Below are 25,115 nucleotides of genomic sequence, written 5' to 3'. Positions count from 1 at the left end.
TTTATGGCTAGAGAGGGTGAGCATTTCTTCATGTGTCTATTGGCCACCCTTCTTTCCTCTTCAGAGAAACTATTATGATTTTAATCACCATGTAATTTAAACTTTGAAAGCTTTAATTTCCATTTTCTCCCTTCCCCATAGGAAGCTCAGATAATTATAATGCCATATATTTATTCATGGCCAGCCATTTTTAACTGGAGGAATGACATGAAATGAGGGGAAGGTAGAAATGTGGAACATATTCTAATAAAGAAGATAAAAAAATATTTAAGCCGGGCGCTGGTGGCTCACGCCTGTAATCCTAGCTACTCAGGAGGCTGAGATCTGAGGATCGCGGTTCAAAGCCAGCCCGGGCAGGAGAGACCGTGAGACTCCTATCTCCAATAAACCACCAGAAAAAAACCGGAAGTGGCGCTGTAGCTCAAGTGGTAGAGCGCTCGCCTTGAGCTGAAGAGCTGAGGGACAGCGCCCAGGCCCGGAGTTCAAGCCCCATGACCGACAAAAAAAAAAAAAAAAAAAAAAAATATTTAGACCATAGTCCTGTAGGAATGACATAGTTTCTCTATTAGAAGAGAAAGATTTCATAAGTGATAAGGGACTCTACAGTTGGAAGAAGTAGGTACAAAGGAAAAAGCCCTGCTTCTGATTACTGAAATTAGTCCTGTCAGCTTCTAGTTATTTAAACTGGATACTTTTGATTGAGAAACTGTTCATATACTGTATCTCAATTTACTATAATTACAGATTATGTTTCCAATACAATGAGATATATATATATATATATATATATATATATATATATATATAAAAGATTATCTAAGTTGGACACTTAGGAGGCAGATCAGGAGAATCTTGGTTTAAGGCTAGCCTAGGTCAAAGCCTAAGGCCCCATACCAACCAGTGAAAGCTGAGCATGATGACACATGTTATAATCCTAAATAAGCAGGGACTGTAAACAGAAAGATCACAGTATAGGCTAGCCTAGACAAAACATTTTGCTATTGAAAAAATTAACAAAAGCACAGAAGACATCTCTAAGTTAGTGACCACTTGCTTAGCAATCACCAAAACCTCATTTCAAACCCCAGTACCACAATAATCAGTTAATAAATTACAAAACTAAGAAAGGCTGGAAATGTGGCTCATGCTATAGAATACCTACCTAGAAAGCATGAAGCTATGAGTTCAAACCCTAGTACCATCCCTCTATAAAAAAGTTAACTACATCACTGGCAATTCATCATGATCTCTGACACAGATAAAAATCACACAAATCTTATTTTATGGGAAGAAGAAAGAGGTGGGGACAATGGAGAAAATAATAAATTTTAGCCAGGTACCAGTAGTTCACACCTGTAATATTAACTGCTCAGAAGGCTGACATCTGAGGATTGTGGTTTGAAGCCAGCTGAGGCAGGAAAGTCCATGAGACTCTTACTGCCAAGTGATTAGGCAGAAGTGGTGCTATGGCTCAAGTGGAAGCCTAGTCTTGAGCAAAAAAGAGCTCAAGGATTGTACCCAAGCCCAGAGTTTGAGGCCCGGGACAGACAAAAGAATATTTTTTTTTGACTTCTTCAAAAGGAGTGGCAAATTTAGTATATAATGGTAAATGCTATAGGTTTGGGTGTGGTTCATCTCTCAATGTTTCATGTACTAGAATCTCAGTCCTCTGGGATGGTAGGACTAAGAAATGGTAGAACTTTAAGAGATGAGGTCTATTAGAGATAGTTAGGCCGTTTTGAGATGCTGACTTCAGAAGAGATTAATGTTGATCTCATGGAGTAAGTTAGTTCCCAAAAAACGGGTTGTTTTAAACCAGCAAGCCTAACCCTGAAGCTGTGACTTTCCATCTTGTATTCCTTCTCTCCCTCTACCATGAAATAATTTAGGTGAAGAAGCCTAAGCAAGGCTGAAATGATGGGGCTGTCAGATATTGGACTTAAACCTCTTTTCCCTATACATTATTCAGCCTCCAGTATGTTGTTAGAAAAATGGAAAATAGACAAATACACTATGTGTAATCATTAAAGTTCATAAGATATGAACCACTAAGAAACTGATTACAACTTGTTTTTAACATATTGATCTTAAAACATACTTATAGAGTGTGTCGAGACCCCCTGGTCTTTCTAATTGCATGAAGTTGTGTCGCAAGTTGAGGTAGGTGATATCTTGACTGTAGAAGAGATGTTCAGGAACCTCCTCAAGGCTGTAACATGAGAGATCCACTGTACTGATTCGCTGAGACACCACCTAAATAAAGTCAAAAAGATTAGCTTTCTGAGCTAGTACTGAATTTCTTTCATCTTGCACAAGTGAGTGACACACACACACACACACACACACACACACACACACACACACACACACACACACACACACGCTGGGGCTGGGAAGGTAGCTCAGTGGTAGAGTGCTTGCCTTGCATGCATGAGGCCCTGGGTTCGATTCCTCAGCACCACATAAGCAGAAAACGCTGGAAGTGGTGCTGTGGCTTAAGGGGTAGAGCGTAAGCCTTGAGCTGAAGAACTTAGGAACAGTGCCCAGGCCCAGAGTTCAGGCCCCAAAACCAGCAAACACCCCCCCCCACACACACACGTAAACAAACAAAAAAAAATAAGCTGCTTGAAAAACAAAGGTATAAAGTCACAATGTCTCTATAAATAAAAGGCAAAAGAACTGTATATCACACAATGGAATTCTATGCCTCCATCAGAAAGAATGACATTGCCCCATTTGTTAGGAAATGGAAAGACTTGGAAAAAATTATATTAAGTGAAGTAAGCCAGGCCCAAAGAAACATGGGTCCCATGGTTTCCCTTATTTGCAATAACTAGTATATGTCTGAGTCAAGCAGAAAAGGTCAGATAAGTTGATGTTAGGGAAATGAACCCTAAGATATGTATTCAAATGTTTTTTTTCTTTCATGCAATTGTTTCTAACATATTTATAAGATTATTTCTTTGTTGCTTTTTGTATGTCCCTCCCCCATGATATAACCCCTGCTTTCACTGTATTTGATGTTGGTATAATTTGTGGAGGGGAAGGGAAAAAACAAATTGTTTAAATAGGGATACAGGTGGACCCATTGCAACAATGAGATGTACACGTTGTTATGTCGAAAACGAACTTTACAACTTTGGTGGGGGGGGGGGGATGGGGGGGAGGGAATGGGAAGGGATGGGAAGGGGAAACAAAGGAGGAGGCTACAATGCTTGATAAGAAATGTACTCAGTGGGGCTGGGAAGGTGGCTCAGTGGTAGAGCACTTGCCTTGCATGCCTGAGGCCCTGGGTTCGATTCCTCAGCACCACATAAGCAAAAAGAAAAAAGCCGGAAGTGGGGCTGTGGCTCAAGTGGTAGAGCGCTAGCTTTGAGCTGAAGAGCTGAGGGACAGCACCCAGGCCCAGAGTTCAGGCCCCACGACCGGACCCAAAAAAAAAAAAAAAAGAAATGTACTCATTATCTTGCCATGTAATTGTAACCCCTCTGTACAGTATTTTCACAATAAAAAAACTGTATATCACATAAAAATGAAACATTAGCATTTCATCATGTTCACAGTCATACTAGGAATAATGTTAAGATGATTCAAAATAACAGCACAAAACTTTGAAAGTCAGTATCATGTGAAAAATGTGGTCTTTTATAGCCACATTGGCTCTGCCACTTAGTGGCACAGTTTCTTCATCTGTTCTGAGGATAAACTTTGTCTTTCAAAACTTTATTCAGTTTTAAATACATTTCTATTGGGCTTCTGCATCCTTACCTCCTTACTAGGACATCTGAGAGTGAATTAATTACCTTAGAAGCTTGCCGGTGCCACCTCTGGTACTCAGCTACAGTCTCAAAGCTAACATGATAGGTCTGAGCTTGGGCTCCTGCTGAGCTGAATGCAAGGGAGTGCTGCCGGCGCTTCACTTCTTCTATCTGAAGAATGGGGAAAACAAAACAACTGAATAGAAATCCTCCTCAAAAAGCAAAAGGAAAACTGGATGCCAATGGCTCATGCCTGTAATCCTAGCTGCTCAGGAGGCTGAGATCTGAGGATTGAGGTACAAATCCAGCCCAGGCAGGAAAGTCTGTAAGATTCTTATCTCTAGTTAACCACCAGAAAACTGGAAGCGGAGCTATATCTTAAAGTGGTAGAGTGTTAACTTTGAGCAAAAGAGCTCAAGGACAATGCCCAGGCCATGAGTTCAAGCCCAATGACTGCTCCCCCACACACCAAAAAAAAGGACTAACAAGATAGATAATCTAATTTTTTTAATTATAAAGGACCTGAAGAGGCATTTCTCCAAAGAAGACACAAGTGGCCAATAAGCACACAAAATGATGATCCACCTCAATAAACATCAGGAAAATACAAATCAAAACTACAATGAAATACTAGTTCATATCCACTAAGATGGTTAAAATTAAACAGATAATGGCAATTATTATATAATAAATACTGGCAAAGAAGCAGAAAAACTGGAACCCTTGTACACTGCTGATGAAAATGGATAATGGTGTAACCACCTCGAAAAACTGTCAATTCTGGAAGTGGCGCTATAGTTCAAGTGGTACAGCGATAGCCTTGAGCTGAAGAGCTGAGGGACAGCACTCAGGCCCAGAGTTCAAGCCCCACAACCAACAACAACAACAAAAAGAAATGAAAAACTGTCAGTTCTTAAAAAGATCAACATAGCCACTATGACCCAGTAACTCCACTCCTACACTTATACCCAAGAGAATCAAAAACATCCATTTGCACAAAAACTTTCACATGAATCTCACAGCAGCCATAAAGTAGAAACAAAAGGTAGCATATCCATACATATTATCTGACCATAAACAGGATCAAAGTATATTGAGTCGTGTTAGGTGAAAGGCCTCAGTTACAATGAACTATGTACTTATGATTCCATTTATATGAAATACCTAGAACTGGTAAACTGAGAGTCAGAAGATAGACTAGTAGTTGCCTGGGGCTGGGAGGAAATTAAAGGATGAAACTAAAGAATGCAGGATTTCTTAGTCATAAAAAGATTCTAAATAGTTGTACAAATCTGAAAATCTAAAAGACTGTACCCCCACACATTATGGCCTGTGTGCTCACCCACTGGTACACACACACTTGCTCTCAAGCTCCTACTCTCTCTCTTCTCATTCTCCCCTCACCCTGCTACCTCTAGCCATCTGCCAATGAGTCACACATTAAGAAACCCAGAGTAAACAATGATCCCATCAGCAACACTTTTGCTGTGTTACCAACAAAGGAACATATCTCTTGTCCTCCAGAGTTCCAACTGAGGAGGCTGGGCATAAGTACACACTCTTTACTGCAGGGGATCTTTATCAAGCCCTAGAGTCCACTGAAAGCTCTTTCACTAGGTTAAGAAAAAACCTCCCCTGACTCCTATTTTTGGAGTGGTAGTAGGGATTCATGGCACAAAATTGCTCTTCAAAGGAAGACCAGTAGATGTGGAGGTGTATGCCTGTAATCCCAGCTTTCAGGAGGTTGAGGAAGAAAACCCATTTAAAGCCAGCTTGAGCTACACAGCAAGATCCTATCTCAAAAACAAAAGCCCAAGAAACTCTTCTTCAAACTGTAATAACACAACACATATTGCTGTAATGAAGATTAACTCCTTTTATAGTCATAGAACCACTTATTTCTTTGGCATCATATGTTGATATTATCATACCTACTGAATCTTGGCAGATAAGCTGGAAATTTACAAGTATAACTTGTAAATTTCAAGTTATACTTGTAAATTACATTTCTGGTGCCAATTAAAGAGTGAACCGAATGACAGAAACACAAAATACTCTGAACAAAAATTCATATTGAAATGATTCATTAAAATTAAGTGAGCTTCATGGCATTCAATTGTGACATTCACAACACAATAATTTTTCATGTAATAAATCACTGCCATTGAATAAGTCTATGTCAAAACAAAAGATCTTATTGAAATGAAGATCAGATAATGTTCTGGAATAAGCTTCTCTTTTCAATATTATAGAATGTTTCACAGAAAAAGTATAGAAAGTCCCCTAACACCAAACATGAAGAAATGTTTGTGAATCTTCCAGGAAAATTATGTTGATTTCCTATGAAATTTTGCTAATTTTTCATTACATTTTGACACTATATTACTATATATATAAAACTATATATACATATAACTAAAATTATTAAATATTCATAATTAATTGTTGCTTTTACCATTTCCAGTAAGTTTCTTTATCTCTACTAACGCTTTTTCCATTCAAAGAATTTGAGGAAGCCAGGTGCTGGTGGCTCACACCTGTAATCCTAGCTATTCAAGAGGCTGAGATCTGAGGTTCCATTTTGAAGCCAGCCCAAGGCAGGAAAATCCATGAGACTCTTATCTACAATTAAGCACCAAAAGCCAGAAGTGTAGCTGTGGCTCAAGTAGTAGAGTGTTAGCCTAGAGCAAAACTACTCAGGGGCAGTGTCCAAGACCTGAGCCCAAACCCCAGTACCAGTACCAGTACCCCCCTACACACACACACACACACACACACACACACACACACACACACACACACACACGTAGTAAGCTAGTGGCTCACACCTATAATCCTACCTACTTGGGAAGCTGAGACTTGGAAGATACCAGTTCAAAGGCAACCCAGAAAGAAAAGTCCACAAGACTCCATTTCCAATTAACAAACAAAAAGCCAGATTGGAGGCTTGGCTCAAGTGGTTGAATACCAGCCATGAGCAAACAAACACAAGTTCCTAAAAGTTCAATCCCTTAATACGATTTCTTCCAAGTCTGACATAGGTCCCATGGTTTCCCTTATTTCCAATAATTAGTATACATCTAGAATAATCTTAGCAAATGAGCAGAATGGCTCAATAACTATGTACATATGACCATATAAGTGAAATTAACTCCAAGACATGGACACAAGAGGTTTTTCTTTGTTGTTGTTGTTTTTAATGTACTATGTGATTTCTTGTTTCTTTTGTATATTCTTCCCCCTATGGTCTATCCCGTTGTCACTGTATTTGATTTTGGTACCCTGGTATTGTACATATCTTTATCTGAATTAGGGAAGGGAAGGGGAACAACAGAATGGTGAGACATAGGGGGAGCCTATGCAACAGCAATATTCACAAGACAATAGGTTGGAAATGACTGTACAATTTGGGGAGTGGGGGTTGGGCTGGCCTTGAGCAGAAGAGCTAAGGGACAGTGCTCAGGCCCAGAGTTCAAGCCCCATGACCAACCAAAAAAAAAAAATCAATAAAAAAAAATATATATATATAAAAAAGTTCAATCCCTAGTATTGGCAAAAGAACATAAAAAAGAAAGACAAGAAGAGAAAGAAACAAAAAGAAAAGATTGTTTTGGGGAGGACAGTTTTACTAAAGAAAATTTAGGATACTTAAAAATTCAGACTTTTTAAATGCACTGATTCAAAGTGGGCTGTCTAATCTATCTTGATAATGTTAATACCCAAAATATCCCATGCTCCTTTGCAGTCAATCCCTTCCCTGTAACCACTGATCTATTTTCTATCATTATAGCATTTTTGTTTTTTCCCTTTTACAGATTTTCATATAAGTGGAAACATGGTAAGTAGATGTTGGTATCTAGCTGCTTTTTCTTACAGTAATGTCTTCCAGATTTGATCCTTGTGTGTGTCAGCAACTCATTCTTTTTCACTGCTAGGCAGTATTCCATTGTACAGATCATATCTATCGTTCATTAGTTAATGAACACTTGGGTTGTTCCTGATTTGGGCTATTATAAAGCTGCTATGAATATTCACTTGCAAGTCCTTATAAGAATGTGTTCATTCTTCTTAGATAAATAACTAGGAGTAGGACTGCTTGGTCATCTGATAAGCATGTTTAATTTTACAAGAAACAACAAACTGGGGCTGGGAATGTGGTTTAGTGGTAAGAGTACTTGCCTAGCTTGCCTAGCATACATGAACCTGGGTTCAATTGCTCAGTACCACATAAAACATAAAAAGCTGGAAGTGACACTGTGGCTCAAGTGGTAGAGTACCTTGAGCAAAAGATGCTCAGGGACAATACCCAGGCCCTGATTTCCAGCCCCAGGATGGAAAGGAAAAGAAAGGAAAGGGAACAGGAAAGGGAACAGGAAAGGGAAAGGGAAAGGGAAAGGGAAAGGGAAAGGGAAAGGGAAAGGGAAAGGGAAAGGGAGAGGGAGAGGGAAAGGGAAAGGGAGAGGGAGAGAGAAAGAGAACGAAAGAGAGAAAAGAAAGAGAGAGAGACAGACAGAGGGAGGGAGGGAGAGAGGGAGGGAGGGAGGGAGGGAGGGAGAGGGAGAGAGGAAAGGAAGGCTTGTTTTCCCAAGTAACTTTATTCCTACCAATGATATAAAACTGGTTCAGGGTACTGGGAAGGTGGCTCAGTGGTAGAGTGCTTGCCTCACATGTATGAGGCCCTGGGTTGGATTCCTCAGCACCACGTAAGCCGAAAAAGCCGCAAGTGGCACTGTGGCCCTAGTGATATAGCGCTAGCATTGAGCTGAAGAGCTGAGGGACAGCACCAAGGCCCAGAGTTCAGGCCCTATGACCAACAAAACTTATTCAGTTACTCTACATCTTTGCCAAACTTGGTATTTAACAGTTGTTTTTTTTTAATTTTAGCCATTCTAGTGATATATATCAATGTGATTTTCATTTTAATTTCCCTAATGACTAATGGTGCTGAGGATCTTTTCATATGTTTATTTGCAGTCTGCCTATCTTCTGGGTAAAGGGTCTATTCAGGTATTTTCCTCATTCTTTACTGGATTATTTTTATTAACTAGTTGCAAGTTATTTATATATTCTAGATACAAGACCTTTGCTCCAGATCAACTTCCACAAATAAGCTTCAATGGCATTAATTATTAGAACTACACTAATTTTCTTTTGCTTGTTATTTAACTAGTACATATTTTCCTATCATTTCATTTTCAACCTTCTAAGTATAGTTTTAAGTTTGTCTTACAAACAACAAATAGGATTGAAATAACACAATTTGATAATCAGTTATTGTGATTATCACACAATTAGATTTTTATCACTACAGTTTATGCTAATTTACCATGCTAACTACCCATGCTCCTTTTACCCAATTTTACAATCAGTTTTCCTTTCTAGTAATTCTTAAAAGCTTTAAATTCATATTTGACAAGTTTTCTAACAAAGTTTAAAGTTATGTGGTTTTTATATCTTCCAGGCATATCCCTCATCCCAAGGCAGTATCACAATGTACTTACGTGGGACATAGCCATATCTTATACTTTTCTTTAGGGTAGTTAGAAAAATTTTAAAAAAATCTTATCCAGGCACTGGGACTCATGCTTGTAAACCTACCTACTCTTAGATCTGAGAATCTTGGTTCAAAGCCAGCCTGGACAGAAAAGCCTATAAGACTCTTATCTTCAATTAACCAGCAAAGAGCTAGCAGTGAAGTTGTGGCTCAAGTAGCACAGCGCTGCCTTAAGTGTAAAAAGCTAAGTGAGAGTGCTTCCTACTTTGAGCCACACCTCCACTCCTGGTTTGAGGGTAGTTAATTAAAGATAAGTGTCTCCAGGACTTTTCTACCTGGACTGGCTTCACACCTGGATCCTCTAATCTCAGCTTTCTGAGTAGCTATGATTACAGGTGTGCGTCACCAGTGCCCAGCTTTGAAGTCCTCTTTAATTTACGCTATTTATGACATTCAATGGTCAAACAAAATAAAATTATATATAACTTACTTTGAATATTAACATGTATGTTTATGGACACCAGTCACTCTGTTTATCTAATTAGTAAGTATACTCCTTTTTCTAGATGCAGAAGTGGTATATCTCTCTGGCTGCTGCACTAAGGCTCATGACCACCCCAGACTCTCAGTCCTAATCTAGTGAGGAAATAAAAGAAACTAGAAGGAATCTATTTTTGGAACTGATATTGGTAGCTAACTTCTAGTTTCTAAAGACAATTTCTCATAGTAGTATCCCTTATCTACTTCTGGTGTTGTTATTGGCAACTAGACCAGTGCCCAATAGCAAAAGCGAAGGTGTTTCATTATAGGCAGTTCTGCAGCAGGATTTACAGGCATTGATGGCCTTTTGAATCTCCCAGAGATTTAATCTTCAATGATGCTCATACTGGCTTCTTTGAAAAGATAGAGGAAAAAAACCTGTGAAACTATGTGGTATTTTCTTGATTTTTTTTCCTTAAATTAAACCTTGAGAAATGCTATATCAAGCTACTTTATCACTGAGTTATATAGTCCCAGCCCGATTTTATTAATGATCAAATGAATAACTCATCTTTGTGAGTCTTACCTTTCCCCCAACCAAAGGCAAAATGTGCATCTTTCCTGTTTGACAGTCCTTTACTGAGGAAACAATAAGGCAGGTACCACAGAGAACAACTAGGCGTTCAGCCCACTTATGCAGCTGAGTCTTTCCTTTGCGTACATTATAGATGCCAGACAGTAGGATTCGATCCAGATGATCCATCTGGCATGGTTTTTCTGAAAAGAAAACAGTACTTCAGAATATACCGTTTAAAGTAGTATAGCACTGGAAGGGAAAAGGAGATTATTATGTGCCAGCATTTGGCAATCTTATTTATAGATATAAGTAACCAAGCAATATGGATTTTACAAAGTAAGATCTCAGTCCCAAAACAACACTCCCCACTCACATAATGGAAATACTGTGACTTTTGATGGATCAACACTTCATTTCATATGTAACTATTAAACCTTCTTCATATAGCCATCTCTCATGCAGAGAAAAGCAGTATGGCAGAGAAGATCATGAACTTTGAAGTCAGACACAGCTGAATTTGAATACTAGTTCTGACAGTTATTTTGTGCCCTTAAACTACCTATCTTACGATTTTCCTTTCTTTACTTACAAAATTTGCATTCCATCACTGCATCATGATTTGGAGTTTAGGTTTTATTTTTATTTTTTTGTCTCTCATGGAGCTTGAACTCAAGGCCTATGTGCTGTCCCTCAGCTCTTTCACAAAGGCTAGTGCTCTACCACTTGGAACCACAGTACCATTTCCAGTTTTCTCATGGTTAATTGGAGATAAGAGTCTCATGGATTTTCCTGCCCAAGCTGGCTTTTAACTGTGATCCTCAGATCTCAATCTCCTGAGTAGCTAGAATTACAGGCATGAGCCACCAGTGCCTGGCAGTTTAGAAATTATTAACCCACTACCCTCATGTAGTTCTTTTAAAAATAATGTGCCGTAGTAGGCAGTTTTATGTACAAAACATGGAATCAATGACAGCCATTAATGATATTAGTCTATTTCAGAAAGAAGAAAGGAAAAACTAATGGCGTTCTCTCCCTTTGTACAAAATTCTCTATCTCCATTCCTCATGAGGAAAAGTTTATGGGTGATATTTGAATGAAGTGCTCCTATCACAGTGGTGGGAAACTGACACATTAGTGTACAAGCTTCTCTTTAAGCACCCTCCCTATCATCAGAAGTCATATGACTGAGATACAGTAAAAAAATACATTGGTACAGATAGAGATACAAGTTCTTGGTAAAAGTACTTCCAGAAACAGACAAGTACCATTCACAAAATGAAAGGAGCAACAGGAATATGAGATATGCAAACAGTAAACTGAGTTGAAAAACCAGAGTACATTGTAGATGTTCACACAGGATTGATAGTGTAATATCCACATCACTTTGCCCACTTAACTAGGTGTTTCCCTAATGGAATATACAGAAATGACTGAGACTACTTCAAAACCTCAAAATTATATTACTTAATAAAATCCCATATGTCAACATCAGACTTATTAGATAGCATTTCTCCTCATACTGTAAGCAACCCTTCAACTTATATTCTAAAGTCTACCTTTCTTTTTTGTTGTTGTTGGTTTTTTTTGGTGGGGGGGGGTCTGGTCGTGGGGCCTGAACTCTGGGCCTGGGCCCTGTCCCTCAGCTCTTCAGCTCAAGGCTAGCACTCTACCACTTGAGCCACAGCGCCACTTCTGGCTTTTTTCTTTTTGCTTATGTGGTGCTGAGGAATCGAACCCAGGGCCTCATGCATGCAAGGCAAGAGCTCTACCGCTGAGCCACCTTCCCAGCCCCTAAAGTCTACCTTTCTTAAGGTGGTTGGTTCTACCAAGTCTGTATTTCTGAATCTCTAGGTCTATAGCTACAGGTAGTTTATACCTACCTGCTGGACATCCCCAAATGGGTGTTCACTGTTACTTAAAATTAAGCCATCACCATCCCTACAAATCAGCTCCTTCTTATATCTCCTGAAGCCACCCAGTCTCACAATCAGAGTCTGCTTCTACTCTTGGTTCTCTTCCTCCACTTTCTGTTTCTGACAACCATTAACTTCCTGATTATTCTTTTGGAGAGTCTCTTACAGAAAAGACTGTTTCCTATTCCCTAATTCAGATGCCCTTTAATTCATCCCTGCATTATCTACCTAGCTACTAGATTCATCTTCCTCTGGCTCACTGATATCACAATGCACCAATGAAAGTTAAACTGATAGCACACTCAAGGCCCCAGGCAATAACCAAGGAGTCTAACGCTCATTACGAAGCTATTTACTTCTGAAGAGCGCAGGGATGAACAGCACCCAGGCCCAGAATTCAAGCCCCAGGACCGACAGAAAAAACAAAAAACGAAGCTATTTACTTCTTATGTTGGTGGTGGTGGTGGTCTTACAGCCTGAACTCTGGGCCTGGGCACTGTCCCTCAGCTCTTCACCTCAAGGCTAGCACTCTACCACTTGAGCCACAGCACCATTTCCAGCTTTTTTTTTCTGCTTATGTGGTGCTGAGGAATCGAACCCAGGGCATGCATACAAGTCAAGTACTCAACCACTGAATCACCTTCCCAGCCCATTTCCGCCTTTTTCTGCTTATGTGGTGCTGAGCAATTGAACCCAGGGCCTCATACATACTGAGCCACCTTCCCAGCCCTAAAGCTATTTACTTGTAAGAGAATACTTCAAAAATATTTTGTCTCTAGATTCAGAATTTGAGCAAGATAAGAAGGAAGCATACCTTTTTGTGATGGTTTTTAATGTGTCCACACATTTTCTGATATGCCTCCCTTGAAAGGTTAGAGTCTAGTTACCATTCCTCTCTCTCACTAAGACATCCATGTGTGTGTTGGGGGAAGGGGGAGTTCCAATCCCTGGGGATAGCTAGCTGCCCTGCAGCCCTATGGAAATGTATACATAATGAAGTGCAGAGTACAAACCTTGACCAAAAAAAGGTCAGGGACAGTGCCCAGACCCCAAGTTCAAGCTCTAGGACTGGCACTAAATAAACTAATGGACTAAGTCAATAATTTAGGAAATAAGAACAAGGAATCTTAACACATGGTTATGCCTACATATGTTAATATTTTAATCCTTTAGTAAGTGTCATATTAATTTAAAACTATAAGGTGTCAAATAGTACTGTCTTACTAGGTCTATGACATTAAGCACAATTTGGAAAGTTGAAGGAGCCAGGCACCAGTGGCTCACACCTGGAATCCTGGCTACTCAGGAGCCTGAGATCTGAAGATCGCCAGAAAGAGCAGAAAAGTTCCTCTGAGACTCTTACCTCCAAAAAAGCCAGAAGTGACTCTGTGGCTCAAGTAGAAAGATAGTCTTGAGTACAAACAGGCTTAGGGACAGCACCTAGGCCCTGAGTTCAAGCCTCAGGACAGGGAAAAAACTTGAAGGAAGGGCTGGGGACATAGTTCTACAAGTAAAGCACCTGCCTAGCAAGAGTACAAGGCCCTGTTTAAAACCCAGAATTTCAAGGAAAAAAACCTGAGGGTAGGTGGAAACATAAATAATCAACTTAAAAGTAGTGAAGATATTCACAAAGCCATTGATAAATGCTTACCACCATAAAATCGAATCATACAGCTGAGGTCAGGATTTGTAGCCTCCTCCTGTATGCGCACAGGATCATCAAATCCCAGCCTAGATAAGTAGTCATAAACAATCTGAAGAGGTCGCTCAGTAGGTTCCAGTTTCCTGCTTCCACAATTCAAAAGAAAAAATATTTAATAAAACTGCTTTTAATTTTATATATCTTTCAATAAATATACTCTTAGTTTTTATTTCAAAATAAAGATCTTCTCCAATAGCATATTATACAACTACCAAACTTTTGGGATCTCAGGGTCTCTTTATATTCATTAAGAAAATTGAACTGGAACCTGGGGAAGGGAGGGAGGGGATGGTAGGGGGAAAACAATGGAGGGGGTAACAATGCTCAAGAGGAAGTGTACTCATTACCTCACTCATGTAACTGTATAGTATCTTTACAATAAAAAAAAGAAAAAAAAAAGAAAATTGAACTGGGACTATATAACTCAGTGATAAGCTACTTGATATAGCATTTCTCAAGGCTTAATCCCCATGAAGTGGCTCTGTAGTTCAAGCTGTAGAGCACTCGCCTTGAGCTGAAGAGTGCAGGGACAGCGCCCAAGCCCAGAGTTCAAGCTCCGTGACTGACCAAAAAAAAAAAAAAAAGGCTTAATCCCCAGCACAGAAAATGAGGTTCAGAGAGTCTTATGAGTAGTACTCAAACTAGTGTTTGTATCATTACAAAATCAATCTTTTATTGCTGAAATAATTCATTCAGAAGAGAGCTCAGAGCATTACACACACACACACACACACACACACACACACACACACACACACACACACACACACACACACACACACACACACACACACACACACTCATACCATGGAACCTAAAAAGTCATGTTTCTAGATTACTATATTCCATCACATATAATACACCATCATTCAAAAGAATGGTTGGTCATGGGGTTTGAACTCGGGGCATGGGCACTGTCCCTGAGCTCTTTTGCTCAAGGTGAGTGCTCTACCACTTGAGCCACAGTGCTACTTCTGGTTTTTGAGTGGTTTTGAGCCACTAGGACCTGGCAGAAACAACATTTTTTTATGCACCACTGTTGTATAATAAAAAGTATAACTGGACTTTGTCTCTGGCTCCTGGGAAATAAAACTCTAAATGCTAAATAGAAGTACCTTTGTTATTCAAAGACCCACCCCCTGAATTTATGCTAAGAGACAAGGTGATGTAGGCTGAGACCTAGACACCAGAAAGACCACCATCAGCAAGAATTTTGGACCAGCCTGACATGGGTGGGTGAGACATGGGGACACATCGGGGCTCAATCACATGGGCAATAATTCAACTGGTCATGCTTTTGTAATAGAATTCCAATTTAAAGCTCTATATGAACTAGATATTGGTGGTTCACGCTTGTAATCCTAGTTACTCAGGAGGCTGAGAACTGAGGATCACAGTTTGAAGCCAGCCCGGGCAGTGAAGTCCAGGAGACTCTTATCTCGAATAAACTACTCAGAAAAAGCCAGAAGTGGCACTGTGGTTCAAATGGTAAAGGGCTATCCTTGAGCAAAGAGGCTCAGGGACAGAGCCCAGGTCCTGAGTTCAAGCCCAAGTAGCAGCCTGCATGTGCACACTGGCGCCCCCGCACGTACACACGCACACACACAATTCTGTAGAAACTCAATGGGCCTGGGCACTGTCCAGCTCTTCAGCTCAAGGAGAGCACTCTATCACACCACAGCACCACTTCTGGTTTTCAAGAGGTTAATTGGAGATAAGAGTCTCACAGACTTTCCTGCCTGGACTGGCTTTGAACCTTGATCTCAGCCTCCTGAGTAGCTAGGATTCCGTGTGTGAGCCACAAGCGCCTGGCTATTTTATTTTTAATAGGGTCTTTCACTTTTGTCCAGGGCCAGTTTGGGACTATGATCCTTTTATTTGTGCATCCTGCCAAGCTAAGATCACAGGCCCAAACCATTATGCCCAGTTGGATGAGATGAGAGGGATCATGGATGAGATGGAGTCATGATTATTACTCCAGCTGACCTCAAATCATGATCCTCCTGATCTCTGGCTTTAAAGTAGCTGGAATCATACCTATGCACAGTGGCTAAAAGTGTTTTTTTTTCTGTTAATTTTAAGACGTCACCAAGCAAGTTAATGACGGAAAGATTAGAACTCAGGATCCAAATCCCACAAGTGTTCTTTTACAAACACCCTATTAGTTCTCACTTTATCTTAAAAGATGGCTATCAAACACTCAGAAATCTTAGTCATTTTGATGACTAATAGCAGATACATGACCATGAATCAAAGGGCAATTCATTTTATAACATATGATGTAGTTACAACCCCATGTCATTCGTCACAGAAATAAACAAGTCAATTAAAAGACTCATATGGAAGCACAAAAGGCTCCATAGAGCAAAAGTAATCTTGACCAAAAAGTGCAATGTTAGAGGTATCACAATGTTGTAAATTTCAATTATATTACAGAGCACAGTAACAAAAACATGCTGATAATAGATAGAAAGACCAAAAGGACAGAATAGGAGACCAAGAAAGACAATCTATCACACAGTTGCTACCATCTAATTTTTTACCAAAAACATACATAAGAGAAAAACAGGAGGATATAAAGTTTAATACATGATAAAAGCCCAAATGTGTAATTATTAAGTGTATGTGTGAAAGATCTGGAGAAAAGAAAATCTTCAAGGATGCGTGCCATCATCATCTGGTGCCATCACGCCAACCAATGCCTAGCTTTAACTCTTAGGTTGATATTTAACCCTCTTAACCTCACTTTCCACATCTATAAAATAGAGATAGCTTACCTCACAAGATTATTGACATTTGGATAGTTTCTTTTTATATCTTTTCATTTTCCAAAATTTCTTCAATGAATACTTTATACTTCAAGTAATTAGCAAAAAAGGTTCTCAAAATGATCATGCCTAGAGGGCCAACTACCTTATAAAAAGCTATTCTAAAGAAAGTACTTACTCCTCTGATTAGATAACCAGAGGCTGAACTCCAGTATTAACAGCTGAGCAAAAGATCTAAAGAAGATATGGAAATAGTCATAAGTTAGCTGTAAAACCGAGTAAGAAGACTGCTGTGGCAGCTCTTTTCCTGCAGAGCCTTTACTCAAAAGGAAGGAAAAAGTTCTGCCTTGAATGTTAGGCATTCCAACTGCCTCACAGTACCTGCCTGATCATGAGCAGATTTCTGGACCTCTAACAAAGCCTGTCTTCCTTATCTGAAAGGAATGAAGCTACCTCCTTTGTAGTTCTTACAGAGGTTAAAGATGAAAATGGACATATAACACTAAGCACACTGGCTAGAACGAGCAATCACTCATCTTAGTTGGAACCTATCACCATCCTCCTTAGTTATTTAGTTAACATAAGCTCCTTCTGTAACAACTAAAACGTACACAGTCAAATCACAGTTCGATGTTTCCATTATTTTTAGTCAATTATGTCTTCAAAGAACTATTTCATTATAAATTATCAAGGATACAGGGGTAAAAAGAAACATACTTTCCAATTTAAGTGTAGATTAGATTCTCATGATAAACTATTTCACATCTGAATTCTTACCTAATTGCACTAGTAAGAGCACAACAATTCCAGGGGGAGTTTCACCAGCACGTCTAAGATCTTTGTACATGCACACATTAGTAAACAAATGAGTAAGTCATGTGCTTAAATACGTGAATGCAATCAATCACTACTAGCTACAATCTAGGTCAAGACTTTCCACCTGATAAAATTAGATCAGAATCAGTGTTAAGATTTAGAAAAGCCTAAGGATCACTCAGTCTGATCCTTTTATTGAACAAATGGATTTAGGAAATGTAGAGAACAAGGAAAACATTCAAATGCTAATCTACTTTTTTAGGATTTAGTCCAAATTCAAAAAAGAATACACAGGAAACCTCAGTTTACACCTTGAAAATTACATTAATTTTCAGCTCAGCAAAAGGTGTTACTATTATTACCACACTTTCAAGGTGTAATTGGGAACTTCACTTCTCACTTAACAGGATTGAATCTACAGCTCTGAATTCTGTTTCAAGACATTTCAGTATTATAGTAAACAGGCAGAACAAAAAATAATGGTTAGTCATTTAAAAAGCTCTTATTTGGCATCTAATTCAAATAACCAATATTTTTCTTGTACCAGTCCTGGGGCTTGAACTCAGAGCCTGGGAGCTGTTCCTGAGCTTTTGTGTTCAAGGCTAGCACTCTATCACTTGAGCCACAGCTCCTCTGCTGGCTTTTTGGTGATTAATTGTAGATAAGAATCCCCCCCCCACCCCCCCCCGCCAAAAAAAAAAAAGAATCCCACAGGCTTTCCTGTCCAGCCTGGCTTTGAACCATGATCCTAAGATCTCCTGAGTAGATGGATTACAAGAGTAAATTTTTCCTCATTTAATAAGATATTGGCTACAGGTTTGTCATGTATACCCTTTAATTTGTTGTGATACATTCCTTCTGTTCCTAGTTACTTCAGATCTTTTATCATAAAAGGATCTTGAATTTTTTTTTTTTTTTTTGTCAGTCATGGGGCTTGAACTCTGTTGGGCGCTGTCCCTGCCCTCTTCAGCTCAAGGTGAGCGCTTTACCGCTTGAGCCACAGCGCCACTTCTGGTTTTCTAGTGGTTTATTGGCGATAAGAGTCTCACGAAGTTTCCTGCCTGGGCTGGCTTTGAACCGCGATCCTCAGATCTCAGCCTCTTGAGTAGCTAGGATTACAGGAGTGAGCCACCGGTGCGGCTAGTATCTTGAATTTTAAAGTTGAATCAAAGAGTTCTTTTGCATCATGAGACAACTATGAGATTTTCTTCATGCTTATATATAAAAACTTTAAAAATGAATGGCTTTTAAGCCTATGGAAACATGCTCAACTTCACTGATCAAAAAAAAGTTAAAGGAAAAAAAAAAAAAAGTTAAAGGGCCAGGTGCCTGTGGCTCAGGCCTCTAATCTGAGGATCTCCGTTCAAAGCCAGCCCAGGCAGGAAAGCCGGTAAGACTCTTATCTCCAATAAACCACGAGAAAACCGGAAGTGAGCTGTGGCTCAAGCGGTAGAGCACTCGCCTTGAGTGGAAGAGCGCAGGGACAGCGCTCAGGCCCAGAGTTCAAGCCCCACGACTTACCAAAAAAAAAAAGGTTAAAGGGCTGGGAAGGTGGCTCAGTGGTAGAGTGCTTGCCTTGCATGCATGAGGCCCTGGGTTCAGTTCCTCAGCACCACATAAACAGAAAAAGCCAGAAGTGGTGCTGTAGTTCAAGTGGTAGAGTGCTAGCCTTGAGCTGAAGAGCTGAAGGACATCGCCCAGGCCCAGAGTTCAAGCCCCACAACTGACAAAAAAAACATAAACAAAAAACATTAAAACAACCAAACAGAAAAATGATTGTCTTTAGAACACTGACTCTAGGGATCTCTTATTTTAAAACTGTCATCAGGGGCTGAAGGTTTAGTTCAGTAGTAAAGCACTTGTCTATCATGAATAAAGAAATCAATAACATAAAAATTGCTAATGATCACTGCTATTTACAAACAGGATGTGCTCAAGCATGAATATATTTATTTATTTACATATAAAATGTAATGCTTAAAATGTTTTGGAGAGGGCTGGGCAGGTGGCTCAGTGTTAAGAGTGCTTGCCTTGGGCTGGGAAGGTGGCTCAGTGGTAGAGCGCTTGCCTTTGCATGCCTGAGGCCCTGGGTTCGATTCCTCAGCACCACATAAGCAAAAAGAAAAAAGCCAGAAGTGGCGCTGTGGCTCAAGTGGTAGAGCGCTAGCCTTGAGCTGAAGAAGAGCTGAGGGACAGCACCCAGGCCTAGAGTTCAGGCCCCACAACCGGACCCAAAAAAAAAAAGAGTGCTTGCCTTGCATGCATGAGGCCCTGGGTTCGATTCCTCAGCACCACAAAAGCAGAAAAATCCAGAAGTGGCACTGTGGCTCAAGTGGTAGAGAGCTAGCCTTGAGCTGAAGAGCTGAGGGACAGCGCCCAGGACCAAAGTTCAGGCCTCACAACTGACCAAAAAAAAAAAAAAAAATGTGTTGGAGAAAGTAAGGGAAAATGTGTACACTGTTATATTTTGAATGGAACTATAAATCTGCAGGGGGCAAACTTACAATAGGCCATAACCTTTGACACTTCGGCACTTTCACTTCTGGAAGTTTATGTTAAACATAGACTCCCACATATAAGGGCTATCACAGGTATAAGGACATTCACTGTAGCAGTGTTGGTACTAGCTAAAATTTGGTAATGAAAAACTGGAAAAGAGGGAAGGAGAGACATTGTCCAAAAAGAAATGTACTCATTACCTGACTTATATGACTGTAACCCCTTTATACATCATCTTTGTAATAATAGTTAACAAAGAAACAAAAAAATTTAGTAACAGGTTGAATGCTTGTAATAAGAGATTGGCTAAATTATGGCAGACTGATAAAATAAAATATTATAGGCATTTAACAAATGACAAATATAAAATATTAATATAGAAAAAATAAGAGCTTTAGATCAACAATGTTATATATAACATTTTTTTTAATTTCACATACAGAAGCAGACTTCAACATGAGCACAGATATGCTTCATAGCACAGACTATACCCACCTTGCATAAGAAACTGGTAATAAGTGCCTTTTTAAAAAGGTCTGGGTTCTCCAGTGGCTCAAGCCTGTAATCCTAGCTATTCAAGAGGCTGAGATCTGAGGATCACAGTTCAAAGCCAGCTTGGCAAGAAAAGTCTGTGAGATGTTTATCTCCAATAAACTACTCAGAAAAAGTTGGAAATGGCTCTGTGGCTCAGGTGGTAAAGTTCTAGCCTTGAGCAAAAGAAGCTCAGGGACAGCACCCAGGCCCAGAGTTTAAGCCCCAGGACTGGCCAAAAAAAATTGTCTATGTAGCTGAGGAGTAGGCAACACATAAGGTTCTGCTTCTTACTCTATATCTTTTAGTACATCTCAATCTCACTCTATTTACACTTATCCAAAAAAACAACCTTTAAAATTTTTTTAAGTTTAACTATCTAACCTATGATGTATTCCAAATAAAATAACAAATTTTCCTTCATGACAAATTTTCAATTTAACAGTCATAAAATCAACATTTCAAGAGAAATTTTTTCTCGTCTAGTGACTCTGTAATCAACATCAGTTTCCATATGATTAAAAACTTAAAATCTACCTGGGCTCCAGTAGCTAACTCCTGTAATCCTATCTACTCAGAAAGCTGAGATCTGAGGATCACAGTTCAAAGCCAGCCTGGGCAGGAATGTCCATGAAACTCTTATCTCCAATTAACCACCAGAAAAGCAGAAGTGGCACTGTGGATCAAGTGGTAAAGCACTAGCCTTGAGCTGAAGAGCTCAGGGACAGCACCCAGGCCCAGAGTTGAAGACCCATGACCGACAAAAAAAAAAAAAAAACTTTAAAATTTATTTCCAAGCAGAATGTATGTTACTGACAGTGAAGCAGATTTAGCATGGTAAAATTCAAACCTTAGCTGGGCATGCTGGCACACACCTATAATCCTACCACTTGGGAAACTGAGTAAGAGGCCAGTCTGGAATATAGAGAGAGACTCCATTTTAAAAGAAAAAAAAGGAAAAATCCATACCAAAACTTACCTAACCAAGTCTCCGTGAAGCTGTAAGTAAAGACTTTCTCTTCCCTCTCCAGCACATATTTCTGATGCTGGTGTCTCTACTGTGCAAAGGACAAGATGTAAGTCTGAGGAGAAAGAGGAAGAAGAGGAAGTAGAAGAGGAGGAAGAGGTGGTAGTAGTTGCGGTGGCAGTGGTGGTATCCGCTCCATAAAGGTAAACACAGCCTCTCTTCACATCTTCTTTCAGCCAGTCTCTTTCTCGAGAACCAAACCTACTTCTTCTATTTAAACAATTTCTGCTCCCATTACGTTTCATATTTCTCTACAAAAATTACCAAGAGAAAGAAATAATTAGAATGTTTCATCCCACCTCTACATTTTATATTCACCACCTCTGCCCAAACACTCCTCCTCCTGCCACCAGATCTCCTAGGTTTGCCATTCTCATTCTCAGCCCAGATAGCTTTCCTTACTGTTCATACCTCTAGTCATCATCAACTCTGATCCTCTTTTTTTCTGTTTTCAGAACAGTGTCAGGAGCAACAAAAGACTTACATACCTATTACCCAACTTGTAGAATTTTTTTTCAGTATTTTCCCTATTTAGTTCAGATCATTATTCCAAAGAACATTCTCTATGTTTGTGTAATTCCTACATTTACAGCCAAGGCTACCTGGTACCACACCAAAATCTCCACTTCCTCTCTCTCCAGGAAAACAACATAGTACTGTACTTGGTATTTAGTATTTTGTGGATTTTTTTATGTTTGCCATATATGTATACCATAAATAAATGTGTGTATGTGTGCATGGGCGCACTTGTATTCAGGGCCTGGGTGTTGTCCCTTAGCTTTTTTGCTCAAGGCTAGCATGCTGCCACTTGAGCTATACCTCCAGTTTCAGTTTTATACTAGGAAACTGGAAATAAAGAGTTTCATGAGCATTTCTGCCCAGCTGGCTTCAAACCATGATCCTTAGATCTCAATCTCCTGACTAGTGCCCAGCTCATAAAGTCTTTCTTTCTTTCTTTTTTTTTTTTTTTGGTCGGTCGTGGGGCTTGAACTCTGGGCCTGGGCGTTGTCCCTCAGCTCTTCAGCTCAAGGCGAGCGCTCTACCACTTGAGCTATAGCGCCACTTCCCCAGCTCATAAAGTCTTTACAATAGCATTTTACCTCTTTTAAAACTTTATCTAAACCTTAACATTGGCTTAGAAATATATATCTATGTAAATAGAGCAGCTCATGCATAAGAACACACCACAACTTAGCCATTCTCCCATTGATGACAGTTTGTTTCCAATGCTTCATTGACAGAAACAGCCCTTCAATAAAAACGCTGTGTTTTCATACAAATTTGTAAGTTTTCCTAAGGTCTTAACCTTTTACCTCATAGTCCAAATAAGCAGATACAGTGTTGATGCAATATTGCCCAAATATTCTTTCTATTCCTAGTATGTCTCAAAAATTACTTTTCCACTTTATACCCAAGGTTATGTGAAGTTCAGATACATATTGTGAAGTAAAGCAATCTCAAAGTAAAAACAACTGCTTTAATATATTAAATTTTTAGCCCAGTGGGCAAAGTGATGCATGCCTTTAATGCTACCACTTGAACCACAGCGCCACTTCCGGTTTTCTAGTGGTTTATTGGAGATAAGGGTCTCACGGACTTTCCTGCCCAGACTGGCTTTGAACCACGATCTTCAGATCTCAGCCTCCTGAGTAGCTAGGATTACAGACATGAGCACAAGCTAAGCAACAGTGGCTCATGCCTGTATTTCTAGCCATCAGGAAGCTGAGATCTGAAGATCACAGTTCAAAGCCAGCCGGGGGCAGGAAAGTCCCATGAGACTCTTATCCCCCTTGCTATTTCAAGGTGCACTTATCGAGGTGGCTTCATTGTATTGCAGGTTTAAAAAAAGAAAAAAAGTAAATAGTTACCCCTCGGGCTGGGAAGGTGGCTCAGGGGTAGAGCACTTGCCTTGCATGCATGAGGCCCTGGGTTCGATTCCTCAGCACCACATAAGCAGAAAAAAAAAGCCGCAAGTGATGCTATGGTTCAAGTGATAGTGCGCTAGACTTGAGCTAAGAGCTAAGGGACAGTGCCCAGGCCCAGAGTTCAGGCCCCACAACAGGACCCCCCCCCAAAAAAAGAAAAAAAAAATAGTTACCCCTCACCTATTGTGGGAGTTACATTCCCCGCCATAAGTGAAAATCTACCAAGTAGCAGGGGACAACTATCTAAAGCTGCTCTTGGAAGTGGGACTGTGGCTCAGTGGTAAAGTACTAGCCTTGAGCAAAAGAGGCTCAAGCCCCAGGACTGGCAAGAGAGAAGAAAGAGAAGGGAAGGGAACTCAAGGGCCATCATATTATACCACTAAGTCATTTGTGTGTGTCTGTGTATATGCTGGTCCTGGGCTTGAACTTGAGGACCGGCTGCTGTCCCTGATCTTTTTTGTTCAAAACTAGCACTCTACCACTTGAACCACAGCTCTATTTCCAGCTTTTTGGTGATTAACTTAAGATAAGAATCTCATAGGCTTTCCTGCCTGGGATGCTTTGAACCATGATCCTCAGATCTCAGCCTTCTGAGCAGCTAAGATTACAGGTATGAGCCATCCATGCCCAGCTCCACTAAGTAATGTTTAACCATTAAATAGTTAAAATCACTGGCTATTTCTGAATAGCTCTCATTTTTCAATCTTTTAGAAAGATTAACTGGTTCATCTGACCAGTATTCTATATGGTAATCTTTATTCTAAAAAAAAAAAAAAAAAAAGCTCCCTATTCTGTATTCCGTGGAGAAAAAACACTAAGCAGACATTATTCCACCCAACCACCAAAGTATGTCTTGAAAACAAATTTTCTCCAGTCCACTAATAGTTTGCTGACCTTCACAATTAAAGTCAAAAGACCTCATTAATTCATATTTGATTTTTTTTCCTTCAGTGAGAACTTTTAACAAGTCCTTTGTAAATGTACATACATACTTATTTAAGACTATAAATTCCTTAAGAAATTTCACACTATGAAAACATATGTTGTTGGTTGTCAGTTACCTCAAGATAGGCTCTACCCTATGGAGAAAAACTGCTGAGCTATCACCTTAGTAGATTCTGTTCTCCAGAACCTTATTAATGGACATTTTTAAGATCTGGAGAATAAACAAAGCAAAGCAACAATCTGCATAGGCTGTTCAGCTATTATTAGCCACTGCTGAATTACTTGGTTCTTCCTTCTTCTCAGGAATGTCTTGCTCTACTGCCCAACACATCAGGTAACTATTAGAAAGGTCTGCAGCCAGTACTGCAGATGACAGTCCTCTGAACTGCTTTCTGTTTCTAGAATTTGTATTCCACATGGAGCTGCTAGATTGAGGCCACTTTATTTTCTTCTTACTCTTAAGTAAAAGCTGTTATCACAAACTTATCTAAAAGGAAATACAACTTTAATTATATCATATTAAACAAACAAATAAAGAGAATATTTATTATTTAAAGATCTTTCTAGAGAGCAAAACTTTTTAGAGTAAGCCATAAAGAGTATACTACTAGTTTTACGTGTGTGTGTGTGTGTGTGTGTGTGTGTGTGTGTGTGTGTGTGTGTGTGTGTGTGTGTGTGTG

General features: G+C 39.7%; 1 protein-coding gene across 3 annotated transcripts in view; it reads right to left on the bottom strand.

The window, feature by feature from the left end:
• The window catches only part of Phlpp2 (PH domain and leucine rich repeat protein phosphatase 2), a 63,594-nt gene that overhangs the window by 33,902 nt on the left and 4,577 nt on the right, over positions 1-25,115 (bottom strand). The window contains exons 2-6 of one of the 3 annotated variants that reach the window (XM_070026225.1): positions 21,518-21,816; positions 13,874-14,007; positions 10,319-10,509; positions 3,804-3,929; positions 2,099-2,253 (exon numbers count right to left, since the gene is read on the bottom strand). In XM_070026225.1, the coding sequence (XP_069882326.1) occupies positions 2,099-2,253; positions 3,804-3,929; positions 10,319-10,509; positions 13,874-14,007; positions 21,518-21,816 (905 nt within the window). Of the gene's footprint in view, positions 1-2,098; positions 2,254-3,803; positions 3,930-10,318; positions 10,510-13,873; positions 14,011-21,517; positions 21,817-25,115 lie in introns of all 3 variants that reach the window. The other 2 variants (XM_070026224.1, XM_070026226.1) reach the window with 2 other exon arrangements.

This window comes from Dipodomys merriami, unplaced genomic scaffold, assembly GCF_024711535.1.
Source record: "Dipodomys merriami isolate MVZ:Mamm:240054 unplaced genomic scaffold, mDipMer1.0.p SCAF_176, whole genome shotgun sequence".
Lineage (NCBI taxonomy): Eukaryota > Metazoa > Chordata > Mammalia > Rodentia > Heteromyidae > Dipodomys > Dipodomys merriami.
This window is presented reverse-complemented; position numbering and strand designations above follow the sequence as displayed.